The sequence below is a fragment of the Hippichthys cyanospilos genome, chromosome 12 (genome assembly GCF_059441005.1).
Source record: "Hippichthys cyanospilos isolate Australia breed blue-spotted pipefish chromosome 12, RoL_Hcya_1.0, whole genome shotgun sequence".
Taxonomy (NCBI): Eukaryota; Metazoa; Chordata; class Actinopteri; order Syngnathiformes; family Syngnathidae; genus Hippichthys; species Hippichthys cyanospilos.
Window position 1 is genome coordinate 17,280,510 of NC_142380.1, and position 13,924 is coordinate 17,294,433.

At 37.8% G+C, this 13,924-nt stretch overlaps 1 protein-coding gene across 3 annotated transcripts in view; it reads right to left on the reverse strand.

Moving 5' to 3' along the window:
• brinp2 (BMP/retinoic acid inducible neural specific 2) overlaps window positions 1-13,924 on the reverse strand; it is a 178,212-nt gene that overhangs the window by 85,325 nt on the left and 78,963 nt on the right. For all 3 annotated transcript variants that reach the window (XM_088429912.1, XM_088429913.1, XM_088429914.1), the window contains one exon: window positions 4,100-4,543. In XM_088429912.1, the coding sequence (XP_088286038.1) occupies window positions 4,100-4,476 (377 nt within the window). In that variant the 5' untranslated portion in view covers window positions 4,477-4,543. The remainder of the gene's footprint in view (window positions 1-4,099; window positions 4,544-13,924) is intronic.

Below are 13,924 nucleotides of genomic sequence, written 5' to 3' on the forward strand. Positions count from 1 at the left end.
TTGGTCATATTGTCATTGAGTTATTATGCTACTGAGAGTTATTGAGTTGTTATTCCTTTGAGTATTACTATATTGTGATTGAAAAAGTTTTAAAATATGTCATTAATTGAGGGTGCGCCTTATAATCCGGTGTGCCTTATATATGGAAAAAAGTTTTAAAATATGTCATTAATTGCTTTATAATTGTGTGCGCCTTGTAGTGCAGAAAATACGGTACCCAAATTTGACCCCCCAATTTACTCTTTCCTTGCCAGCGACAAGAATTATTGTCATGCAAAATACTTGTCTGGTAGTGAATACATGTCTTTTTTCTTTCATGAATAGAGTGATGACACTTGTGGCCAGCACTACTCTTAACTTTAATCTTATTGAGCAGTGTAGTATTTACTGTAGGTGTGACCATTAGATGGGATTGTTGATAGCTACAAAAGATGTGATCAGTGGGTTGCCTTTTCCAATAACATTTGGCACAGAAAGAGTTAAAGGGGGCGAGTTAAGGGTGCACCTCATATTTGTGGAATTACTGTACATATTTGCATACTGCATTGATCATATTGTGGCTGCTTGTCAAATGAAAGCAATTAGTTGACGAATAAATCTGGATTATTGACACACTTAACATTTAATGCCTTTAACATGAATGTTATAAAATGTCCTTTTGAATAACTAGTTACGATTATAATAAGTATTATTATTATTATTATTATTATTATTATTATTACTATTATTATTATTATTATTTTATTATTATTATTTCCAGATAGTTTGCCAATGAAATTTTCTCGATGCAAAGTGCCTCACAATGTGCCTCAAAAGTGTCACAGCAACACTTTATGCAATATTTTCACTCTATATTTTTAATGCTGTAATGGTATTTAATTTCCAAGTAACACAGTGATGAAGAAACAAAGGGAAGATAAAGGAGTTCAGCAATTATAAAGCACTTGTTTGTAAGTGAGCAGGCTTGAGAGATTTCATACGTTATACAGTATATGGCTGGCTTAGAAACTTGCCTCCAGGCTCTTTTCTTTTTTCTCCCTAAACTCCGGGTCTCTTCCACAATCCAAGAACATGCATAGTAGACGAACTAAAGAGTCAAATATGTCTAATAGTGTGAATGTGAGCGTAAATAATTGTATGTCATTATGTGTTCTGTGATTGACTGGCCACTAGCGGAGACTAACTACCCCAGCTCTCACTCACTCATGACCAAAATGAGGAACAGTGATTTAGAAAATGAATGTTTGGTTGGATACAATTCTAATTTCCCACTGAACAAGTCATCTTAAAAGCAGGCCAACAATACTTACATTTTAGTTCCTCTGAAATTCAAGTCCTGAATTAGCTAGATTAATGACTGATTTGACTATTATCAAAAGCTCCCATGTCAGACTAAGAGAATGAAGGACAATGAAGATAGTTTTCATGGAGGTCGCCATCTCCCAAGTCATTTATAAATGTGACAATTTTAAAAGCTTTGAGCTAATATAATCTTTCTAAGACCTTTTCTACACATGGTCGTGGTTGCTGTTAATGGGCAGTAAATGTCTCAATTTGCTATACGTGGCCAGGCCTTTTATTTTACCATCAAAATCAAATCTTTCAAAACCTCTGGCCAAAGTGAAGATTTGCCCGATTTCGTGGTTGCACGTAACCAGCTTCAACGAAGATTTGCTTCATCGCACTAATCTTTTTCCCGTCAAAGACCAGATACCGGTGACGTCAGAGGCAAAAGGTTTTTTTATTTTTATTTTTTTTTTCTTATTGAACATGTCAGAGGCGAATGTTCTTTGGCAAATTACCGCCGCCTAGCGACTTGGCATGCTTGTACATGAATTTGAAACTGCACTATGCAGTTTTGTATAGATGCGAACTCTTTAAATATCAAACAACAACAACGAGGGGGAGACTATATGCATTTAAATAAGCTGGTTACATATAATCAAGGCCTGAGTTTCTATAAACCTTTAATAATTGAGTAAGTGTGAGGTGAGGAATAAAATGTGTAAAGTATTGCTCCTAAATTTAGAACAAAACCTGTGCTGTGATGCAGTAGTTGGTAAATTGTATTACATATGATGAAATGGTCAAGAGGCAATATATTGCAGTATAGTATAAGGCAACATTTACTATAGTTATAATTAAACATCTTGAGATGAAATTACTTCATACTATTTTGTACCATTATGACTATTATGACCAATATGTTGTGCCTATCTGTGGCTCCGAATTGTGCATTCATAGTAATTATAATGTTGAGTGTAAAATTGTGGAAAAATTACACCTATTTCATTATTATGTTTTCCCAATGCTTGATATTTCCACAATTTTTTTTTTTTTTATAGAACTGCTAAATGCCATGGTTCAGGACAAAGACAAGTTCTAATTTATAATCAGATTTGTTTTTTTTGTTGTTGTGGTTGTTTTGTAATTGAGATGTTTGGAAGCTTGTGAAAAAAAAATTGTAAAATGATGTGTGGAGTTTGCATGTTCTCTCCGTGCCTTTGTGTATTTTCAACGAATAATCCAGTTTCGGCCCACACTTCTAAAACATATACGGTAGGTATATTTTACACTCTAAATTGTCTACCTCTAAGTTGTGTTTGTGTATGTGAATGGTTGTTTGCCATTGTGCGTTCTGTGATTGGCTTGCAACCAGTGGGGCTTTAGCACGCCCTCAACCCTTATAAGGATTAAGTAGTTAGATAATTGATAGATGGATGGATTTGCTGGCAGGAGGCATTTTTACATTGTCTAATTCTATTCAAGCATGTCAAAGTCTAAATGACTATTTAGGTATTATCGTTACTTTGATAAAAAAAAAAGACCTACAACCTTTTTTTTAACCAATGGATGGGAAAAAAAAATATGATTTGCTACCAAAACAATTGTCAGGAGTAACCGAAAAGTAAAAAGACCTCCAGCATGTTTTCATTCTTTCAAAACTTGGAGGTGACTAAAGTGTGTAACATGGGCCAGGAAAGCTGACTTATTGAAGCTTCTTATTCATATCTCTTTCATTTCTATCTGGCAACACAAGACTGTCTCTGATGGAAGAAACATATTAGTTTCCTGAAATTCATATCTCTCGTAGCAGAAAAAAACCCTTCCCTTATACCAGTATTTTGTTGAGCCAAACAAAAGACATTAATAACATTGTCACATTTTACTTGTTACTTGTTTTATGTTGCTGTTGCAACAGTGTTTAAGTTTACAAACTTAAATCCAGTCTAACCTTTGTTCAGATAGACTTGTCTGCTCTTAAGGTACATCCTGGTATTTATTGCTACTGTTGTTTTTAACCTTTTCAGTGCCATGAACGAGAATTCTCGTCTTTTAAAATACATAGTAATAACGATAAAATGATAAAGTTATCATCAATACATTTTTATGGGGGGTAGCTGACACCCTTGACTAGTGCTTATCTATTAAGACGATTAAACACAGTAGTGATGACTGTGACCATTGGATGGCAGTGTTGCCATACATACTGCACATACATTACATAATTGTAATTCTAAGTAAGGAATGGAAATCAATCTTTCATATGATAGAACCCATGTTTACATAGGCATAGCACACAATATTCTGTCTGCCATGAGAGTGAAATTGCTAAATATACTGGCACTGAAGTTGCCATTTTTGATAATGTTTCAGACTAAAAGAGTGAAAATACTCAAGAAGCCTAAACAATGCCACTAACTAGTCTGATATTATTGTTTGTGTTTGTTTGTTTGTTGGTGTGTCTGTGCCTGATTGGAAATAGTTTATGAATGTACCGTAAAGTAACCAAACTCAGTTTTGCTCTTGAAGCTTTTTTTAGAAAAACGTACCAGGGTGATTTCATTCTACCACGTTTTAGCCTAGCACCTTTTAATAATTTGGCTGTAAAATACAGTATACAGTAGATCATTTTTAAAGAAAATATTGTGACCATTATTGTTGTACCTGTTACTTTGTAAATTTATTAAACTAAAAGGCAAGTACTATGTGAGGCATATAACTTGAAACACTATTTCCATTTAAAATTGTTGTTTCCACAAACCCTTCTATATATCTTTTCAGCTCAAAAACATATGTCGGCCAAGACTCATCTAACCTGTAAATCTTGTATCTGGTAGAAAATCCCTGCTGGAACCTCTCCCGGAACTCCGTGTACTCAGGGCAACGGTGGAATGGTCCCTTTTCCGAGAGCAGCCAGTCCAGCTGCCCTCCGCTCTGTCTTGTGCTGAAGCCCCACGCTGAGGAAGTTGAGGGAGAGGACGAGGATGAAGATGACGAAGGGGACGAAAGGGACCCATGGAGCACTTTGGCCACATGCCCCCCGCTGGCCACTTGATCAGCTCGGATGGGCCACAGGAGCCATAAGAACACCCACGACAACCATAGAAGCATCAAGGAGGAAGCCGACCATCTAGCAGGAGCGGTAGATCCATGGGAATACTCCTCTTTTCTCACAGGCCACTGTGTTGCCATGGTCCCGGTGGTGATATACTAGGGCACCTGGGACCGGCATTTCTTCTGACAGTCACCTCCCACTGGACTGAAACCATAGAACACAATGATATTCAGATTAAACAAAGAAATAACATCGCAATACTTCTCTGTGTTGTAAAATATAATACATCTCAAATTATCTTTGTAACAGTGCTGGAGGTCTCAATAGCTAGTCTTCAGAATAAGTTTGTGAAATATAGCATTGGAGTCAATGCCAAAACTTTTGGCCACAACTCAAGATACATTGTGTAACAAATTGAAGTGACAATTCCCTGTAAATGTGATGTTTGGGTGCTGGTTATAAGAACAACTCTAAAATTCATGGTATTTCACATGTTTAGTGCTTTCAACGTTAAGCCCCAATCCCCGTGGGGGGCAAATGTTCGCAACTTTCATGTTTATGCTCTGTGTTTTCATTTCCCCCCAAGGCTGTTTTGTGCATGACAGAGATTCAGGGGTTCCTTGATTGGGGAGGCGGCGTTACCAGCTGCACACCTGATACATCTGTTGTGTTCCTGAAACATCTTGCTATTGATCTTCGAGTTGGTGTTTATCTGTTTTTTACATTTCCTAGTTACTGCAAGTTCTTTGTTTTGTTGCTACCTTCTGATTATTAATCGGACGACGTCCTACCGCTGGCTTCGTCCTCCCCTTCGTGATTTTTGGTTGGAGCTTTCATATCAAGTTTTTTTTTTTTTGCTTTTGGTTATAACTTAACTGGAATTTCTTAGTTTTTTTTTTATGTGACTTTTTTTTGTCGCCTCACATGTCACGTTCACTTTTTTAATTAGCAAATTTTGTTCATGTGTCCAGGCTGGGCAGATTTTCCACAACACATACCTTCTGGAATTTCTTTACCGCGTGGAAGTGACAGGCAGAAAACATTTCGGATGAACTTTTGCTTATAGGAGTTTGCCGGTGAATACCGTAAACAATTCCTGGCAAGCATGCACAGAGGTGATGAGTTATAAATAAATAAATAAATAAAAAGTTTGGAAGAATTTAGATCATTTCAATCTACTAGTGTTGTCTGTACCCTGTAGACTCGGCTGCATCAAGAGTGGGACTTGATCACAACGCTGGAGTTGGTTTCATGGGTGCGCTCTGGAGATATCAGGTTTCAATTCCACCCTAAAAGCCTTTAGATGACAATGTTTTCCACGTTGGCATGCCAAATGCCTCTGCTTTTCTCATCTCCTAGTATAGTCAATTGAGACCCAAAAAATGATTGGCAAAAATTCAAATAAATTGGGTTTCAAAATTATATTTTGACTGCTAAGTCCATACTCACATCGAGTAATTCTGGTACTTTTGTACTTTATTTTTTTTTCCCTTGCAATAAAACTTTAAAGCTGTTGTACGTGTTGTTGAAGGTCTGTTGTAGTATGTGCTTGGATCTAAGTAGTTTTTTTTTTTCAATGGTTGCACTCAAGTTTTTGCCATAATTATTATTTACTTTATTTTAATTTATTACTGTTATTTTTAGGCGGCTCAGTGGCGCAGCAAATAGCACGTCCGCCTCACAGTTAAAAGGACCGGGTTCAAATCCACCTGGCTCTGGCCTTCCTGTATGGAGTTTGCTGTTCTCCCCGAGCCCATGTGGATTCTATCCGGGCACTCTGACTCCCTCCCAAATTCCAAAATCATGCATGGCAGGTGAGTTTGACACACTAAATTGTCGAAGTGTGAATGGTGGTCTTTGTGCCCTGTGATTAGCTGGCCGAAAAGTCAGGGTGTCCCCTGCCTACTGCCTGAAGCCAGCTGAGATAGGCGCCTGCAAACCTTGTGAGGATAAGCGGCTATAGAAAATGGATAGATGGATGGATTATTATTTTTAAGTATCAAGCCTTGTTTATACAGTATATACTGCTTGTTTTTAAAAAGTGCAATAAATAGACGTTTGACCAAACATGATGAATAATCGTGATTAATAATAATTATCGCAATATTGACTAAAATAATTGTGATAATTATTTTGCCATAATCGTGCAGCCTTACCAGTGTCCAGTCGGTTTCAGGTCCTAACTCATTATTCTCTCAGTTATGAATGTAACAGCAAGTGTCTACGAAGGTTCCAGCACTACCCAATCATAGCGGCAAGACTCACTGGTAGAATCGTCATCTCCCAACCAAGAGGTTGTGGGTTCAACTCCTTGACAATTGTGACCATGTCAAAGTGTCCTTGAGCAAGTAAATACCAAGTCGCTCCTGATCAACTAGTTGAGTAGGTAAATGAGTCATCATTGTAAACCGCTGAGTACTTAAGGAAGAAAAGTGCTATGCAAGTAAGTCCATTTAATTTTTTACCCTTTAAGAAAAAAAAACAGCAGGGGTTCTAGCAGATAAAATCGGGATAGGGGAACTATTAAAAAAAAAAAAAAAAAAACACCTATACCTCAGGATCCCATGCTAAACTGTTTTTGAGTACATACATTTTTAATACACAAAACACATGCAATTTTGATATAAATGGTGACTGTCAGTCTTCAGAGAGTGGATGCTTGCTGGTGTCTTCACTGTTAATGAGTAAAAAGTGTTGCGGGATGGGATGAATTCCTAAGAGGCAAATGAGCATATCAGACAGGATATGCAAAGTGGCTGGGAGGATGCTTCAAATGAAATGGGATTTTAAGTATCCTATGTTTAGCTTGCAAACAAATTGGTGAATTAATTTCTGGTGAATGGATGCACAGAGACAGGGACATGAAAAAAATACTTAAGGTGTTTCCTTTTTGTTTTTGCTTGCTGCACCAACACATTATTGCCCCTTAGCAAGGGGAATTTGTGAAGCCACAAGTCAAATGATGGTGCAGAAGGAACTAAAAGCTTTTGAGGGGAACTGTGAACTGGATCTTGGTGAGAGAAAGAAAATGTGGGTCAATTAGAGGTGTGGTTGTGGTCAACATTATCAAGCCCCTGTATTGTGCTGCATTATTAACCCTTGCGGGCTTGCAAAAAACGTAGTACACATTTTAATTTCCAAAAAATGTCATGGTTTTTGAGGTGCTTTAACAATACCATTTATTATTAAAATATTTTTACTTTCAACCACTCAAAATGCAGAGTGGAATCAGACCTATTCAAAAATTAAAAAATGATAATAAGGGATATTTCTTTTATGGATAATAATAGCAGAATTTTGCTAATAGCAAAACTAACAATGTTGTACACACACACATGCGTATATATATATATATATATATATATATATATATATATATATATATATATATATATATATATATATATATATATATAAATATTTGTGGATCATTTCATATCACATAGCTAGAGCATTGACTATGTCAATCAGTTATTGCAACATAATTTGTTTATGCATACCCACTTTTTGACAGTTTATCACGCAACATGACACATGATTATGTTTGGGAAAAAAAGGCTCTGCTTTTGAGGCGTTTTAACAAAGGCATTATGAATTATGATTTTTTTTTTCTTTTTTTTTTTTTTTACTTTCAACCGCTCAAAATATTCAGTGGCATGAGATCTATACAGTACATATCTCGATTAAAAAGAAAAAAAAAATCACATAGACCATTTTAGGAAAATAACAGCATAATTAATTTAATGGCAAAACTAACAATATGGTACATATTTATCCAATCATCCATCTTCAAGAACTGCTTATCCCCACGGGGGTCGCAGACTTGCTGGCGCCTATCTTAGCTGGCTTCGGCAGCAGGCGGCAGACACTCTGAAGATTTTATATTCTTCGTCTTGATACACATTGGGAAGAACTATTTATAGACTATATCAATTGTACAGTAAAAAATAGTGTTAGCTCACCTTCTCATCATTGCTAGTTTCTAAATGCTGGAAAATCCACTGTGGAAAGTGGCAGCACGTTTTCTACGCATGACATACTCCACCACGAGTCACCAAAACTCTTGAGGTGGAAGTGGCATCCCTGAATGTGAGAGCAATCGTTTTGCCTGCTTTGTTTTATCCCCACTCTCAAACCTCAGAGTGTTTTCTTTTTGCTTACTTCACGTTACTATGGCACCGCTCAAAATTATTTGTCGATTTACTGGTGCAATTTGTCCAAATGGACAGCTCTTTAGCTGTCGCACGCAAAGTGCACCTAACAATTATATTCTTCATGTCTTTATCTTTGACGATTTGAAAGTCATGGACGCATGTCCATCTTGTGTACGTATTGTCCATATTAAACCTGCGGTCTGCTGCTGCCGCACTCCTCTCTGCAGTGGTACATACTAATAACAGGAAGTAAACATTTTACCCCAGACTTTTCTCCTCTGATCTCGACTTGGGGAAAAAACACCCCTTTTAGGTTAAAAATGCATCACAATGCATTGTGTTACTCTCATTCGTACTGAGTGAAATATTACTTTTTTCGTGTGTGTAATGCAGTACACAACTATGTTACTGCAAAAAGTAATGCATTGCAGTAATCACATTACTTTTGTAATGTATTCCAGTAATTACATTACTTTTGTAGTGCATTCCAGTAATTACATTACTTTTGTAGTGCATTACTCCCAACACTGTTTACAACTCACTTGACGCTTCAGCTTAGTCTCCAATTGTTAACAACTTTCTGTGTGAATTATTTTATTTTCATCTCCTTAGTCTGGATCCCCACTTCAATTCTCACCTTTTGCATTCTTGCTTTAAAATTAATAACAAAACAAAAAAAACATTAAATTAAACATAGTTGTGTTAGTCTCTGGTGTCTTTTGTCCTTTAATGATAACTCATACACACCGAGTTCCTCACACTTTGTGAACATTTCCATGTTGAACCCTACATATTAGCAAGATTTGCCTTTCAAATTAAGTTCATTAAATTGTTGTAGAAATAAGTGAAACCCATAACTGCCAGGCATAATTCTCCTCTGCTCCTCCTGAGACTCCACTATTAATTATAAAATACATAAAATATGCAGTGGATTCCAGGACAATGGCAGGCATTTTTAGCTCTGACATTTGGTGTTCACCCTTGCATTATTCACACACCCTTCACGTATTTACCCTTCTTCCCTGCAAGGATCCAAGCTGTAAAAGGCCTCTCAAACTCACACTGGTGCGAGCATACGTTGGAACAGAATGGCAATCACTGTTTCAAATACGACAACAGTCAAGAGGGATCCAGGGCTTGTTTATTGGATGATATTTTGCCCCCTTTCTGCTTCAATACGATTCAGCAAGTAAGCAGACCTGTGCCGGTACAATAAGAGGGACAAAATGCAACAAACTTTGTTCCAGCATCAATTCCCAACAACTTTCCATTGAGTTACTCATGCCTAAAGCATTTTATCCTCCTGGCTCGTTTTAGTAAGTCCATCTAAAGCTCTGGACAGTGAAAATATTAAGTCTGACAAAGATCCTTCATTTATTGTGCAATTGAAAGCGTGGGCATTATGATGTCACCCACTGTGCACTGAGATTTACACAACCAAAACTCACTATTCGATTTATACAGCTGGGACTCTCAAACGAACTATACACACTTGTGGCTGTGAATGTGTGCTGCACAGCACCTGGATGGAGCCTTGGCAAACACCAGAACAGGGAAAGCCCTTTCTGCATTAAAGGCCAGCCCTACAGTATTCCTCCATCCCAGCAGCCCACTATGTCTTTAAACAAGGCAGCAGCATGCAGCAAGTCTTGGACGACACAGCTCAACATTGACTCCAATGCAATGAAAATCTGAAAAGCAAAGTGAAGCTTCGGGAATTACGGAAGATAAGAAAAAGGGATTGGAAAGTGTTAGATTAGGCAAAACGAAAAAAAGACATGTAGAGCACAGATGGCCAAGGAACAGGTTTCAGCCAGCCAGCAAAGAAAAATAAAACAGTGGAAGAATGTTCAAATGTGAGATAATATTTAGTGTACTGTACTTTGCGGCATCATCATATTTGTTTTACTAGTATAGGTATAGGTAGTAGTGGTTCTCAACTTTTTTTGCATGATATACCCTTGTGAAATAGAGTTATTTTAGCCTAGCACCCTCCAACCAGCTCATTTTGGATTAAAATAGACGTGAAACAAATGAATAAAATACACTTAAAATGGAGAGCTGTGCCATCCGTGTTTTATTAAACTAAATTTGTACAATTGTACAATCTCTAGGTGTATTTTTTTTCAGCGACACCATTCTGTCGTGGTGAGGTAAGAGCTGAGCCGAAAGACGAAGCTCTCTGTTTACCACTCGATCTACGTTCCTGCCCTCACCTATGGCCTCGATCTGTGGGTCGTGACCGAAAGAACAAGATCCCGGATACAAGCGGCCAAAATGAGTTTCCTCCGCACGGTGTGCGGGCTCCCCCTTAGAGATAGGGTGAGAAGCTCAGTCATCCGGGAGGGGCTCAACGTCGAGCCGCTGCTCCTCCACGTTGAGAGGAGCCAGCTGAGATGGTTCGGGCATCTGGTTAGGGTGCCCCCTGGACGTCTCCTTGGTGAGGTGTTTCGGCCATGTCCCACTGGAAAGAGGCCCCGGGGACAACCCAGGACACGCTGGAGGGACTATGTCTCTCAGCTGGCCTGGGAGAGCTTGGGGATCCTTCCAGAAGAGCTGGATGGAGTGGCCGGGGAGAGGGATGTCCGGGCTTTCTTGCTCAAGCTGCTGCCCCCGTGACCCGACCCCGGAAGATAGCGGTAGAAGATGGATGGATGGATGGATGCTGATGAGCTAATCATTTGAATCAGGTGTGTTAGTTGAAGGGACACAATGAAAACAGGCTGCATTGTGGCTTTTAAGGACCAAACTTTGGCCACCCCAGCTGTAATGTAATATGTTATCACAACCCGTGATGACTACCGTATTTGTTGCAGTTTGTAATGTCTTAATATTGCGGCTTGCTAACAAACTAGACAATATTTTTTTGAATTGATGTTTACTGTGGGTTTCCACTTTTCCCTTTTACTCATTTCATCAACACTTCCCACCAACAATGTATATCGTAGAAAATAGAAACCTAATATTGACATTAGCTACGGCTTACATTGTACATATTCACACAAAAACACAGATGTAACTTTCCACTTTGGGTGGTCGCATCTGTCGTTAGCGTTGTCAGCATGTCGTTCGCACTTTAAAAATGACATCACACAAGACACACTCGGCATGACCCCAAACTAATCTTTAGTAAACGTGCATGTGCAAAATAATCCAAAAATAAATATTATTGCTCCTGTGGACTTTTTAATGATTCCACTGGAAATAAAAACATACAAATTAAATGTCCTAAAACAGTGTCTCTCTCTGCACTCATCTTCAACACATCAGCACCATCTTAAGACAAACAACTATTGTCAACTTCTACAAATAACATGATTAATTTAAAGGGTTTAGGAGAGATTTTTTTTTAAGTATTCTTCACATGATATGGTTTGATTATCATGTACCAAAGTAATTCTAATTCACATTATGAAATTACTTACAGTACTTCCAGTAGAAGTACCACTGTGCAGTGTTTTTCTCCCCGAGGTTTTCTTTTCCGATAACACTTAGCACTAAAAGAGTATTAAAAAAAAGACCAAAAATGGCTTATAGTACGAAATTTACGGTAGGTAAAATGTAAATATATTTAAATACATTGGAAGTCTACATCATGTTTCATCGCGTTCAACTGATTTAGCAGAATCGTCAATATAAACAGGAATAGATCTGTGAAAGTGTCGACCTCTTGCCATAAGGAATCAGCAGACCAGTAATTCCAATGTGTGCCATAATGCAGACAAAGTTAGGGGATTTGCATTACACAGATGGACTGTAGCTGAAAACTGCTTGCTTTGTGTGTGTGTGAGTGTATGTTTGTGTGAGTGTTGTGTGATGAGCACATATTGAACGCATGTGCGCCGCAGCCTTATTGGCGCTGTCTTTGGCCGCTCTCCAGTTGGACAAACAAACAGCCATATGGTCAATTAAGGCCCATCAATACAGTACCTCTGTAAACATCTTTACTGCTGATAATAAACAACAACCTGTCAGCGGCATGCTCAGCTGGGAATCATGTTATCTAACCTACTGCTCCTACATCCAAAACCTGCTATTTGCAGATAACCTGTGAGTGACTGATCGTTTTGCTGTATGTGCTGTTGATTGGTGACATAAATTAATTCAAGAGGGTCCTATTACTATTAGTACCTAGTTAAACTAGTTACTAGACAATATTAAAGCAAAAACCTGCACTAAACTTCGTGCAAGTTAAAGTAATAATCATAAAATGTTTAAGGAGGTGAACGTGTAAAAATGTGCTTGATTTGTTCCAGCTGCGGAACAAAGTAATAACCTTTTTTTTTTATTAGTGTGTGCTTCAACATAAAATACTTTTTGATATTGAAATAAGGTTTTTTGATTCTTGTTTAATTAATAAAGTGTAGTGACAAGCACTACTGCCAAAATAAATAAATGAATAAAAGCTCCAAAATGGCAGCCACCCATCAGGCAAGTAAAAAAAATAAACCAGAATAATCTGGAATAGTTTTAGAATGGGTGTTTCCAAGTATGTCCCTCATGAAACCCTAAACAGCCTGATTTTTAGATAAACCTCCTCCAATACACTTGATTCAAAAGATCAGGGTCATTACCAGGCATATGCAAAGTATGCTGATAAAATAATTTTAATAAGGTATGTCAGAGCAGGGTAACATCAAAAATGTTAAACATGATGTGTGTATTTTTTTTCCAATTCTTTCAGTTATGAATAGTGCTGGGTATGGTATCTAAAAAGTGTATTTCAATATAATGCAATACATATTGTGATAAAAAGGGGGATCCCCGGTTTAAGGTGTCCCTGCCTTACGTTTTTTTCACATTACGATGTGGACCATGACATTTTTTTTGCCCCCTCTTTGCACCATTTTTTTCGGCTTACGACACCTCAAACATGGCGGTCTGTGTGCGTGCATGTCTACTTGTTCGTTACTACACAAATCACTGTTTACACCACTACAATGCAGGTCAGTTATTGGTCGATATCAAGACACCCTAAGATACTGCTCTACTATTGGTCAGCGTCTCGGGGCTCACAAAGAAGCTGGTCTGCTATTGGTTGACGGACGGGGTCACAAAGATGTCTGCCTAAAGACTTGATCTCCTTTGAGAGTCCTTTCAAAATGGTATTTATTGAGCATGTTAGTGCTTAATTTAAACTTTAATTGGTTAGCCATTGGTCCCAAGATTGTTTGTGTGTTGCTAAATGCAAGATTGCTAGATGTTAAAGAGAGAAGTAAGAAGATGATTTATACGGAAACAAAGCTGGAGATAATCAAGAAATACGAAGAAGGCTAAGCTAGCCTAGCCGAGGCTAGAATACCCTCACTATGGAATATGGCCATAACAAGACTGTCACTTCACTTAAAGGTAAATGAATCCTTTATTTATTTTTTTTATTTACGATGTTATTTATATTCTATGCATGTATATTATATATAAGTAGCACTTA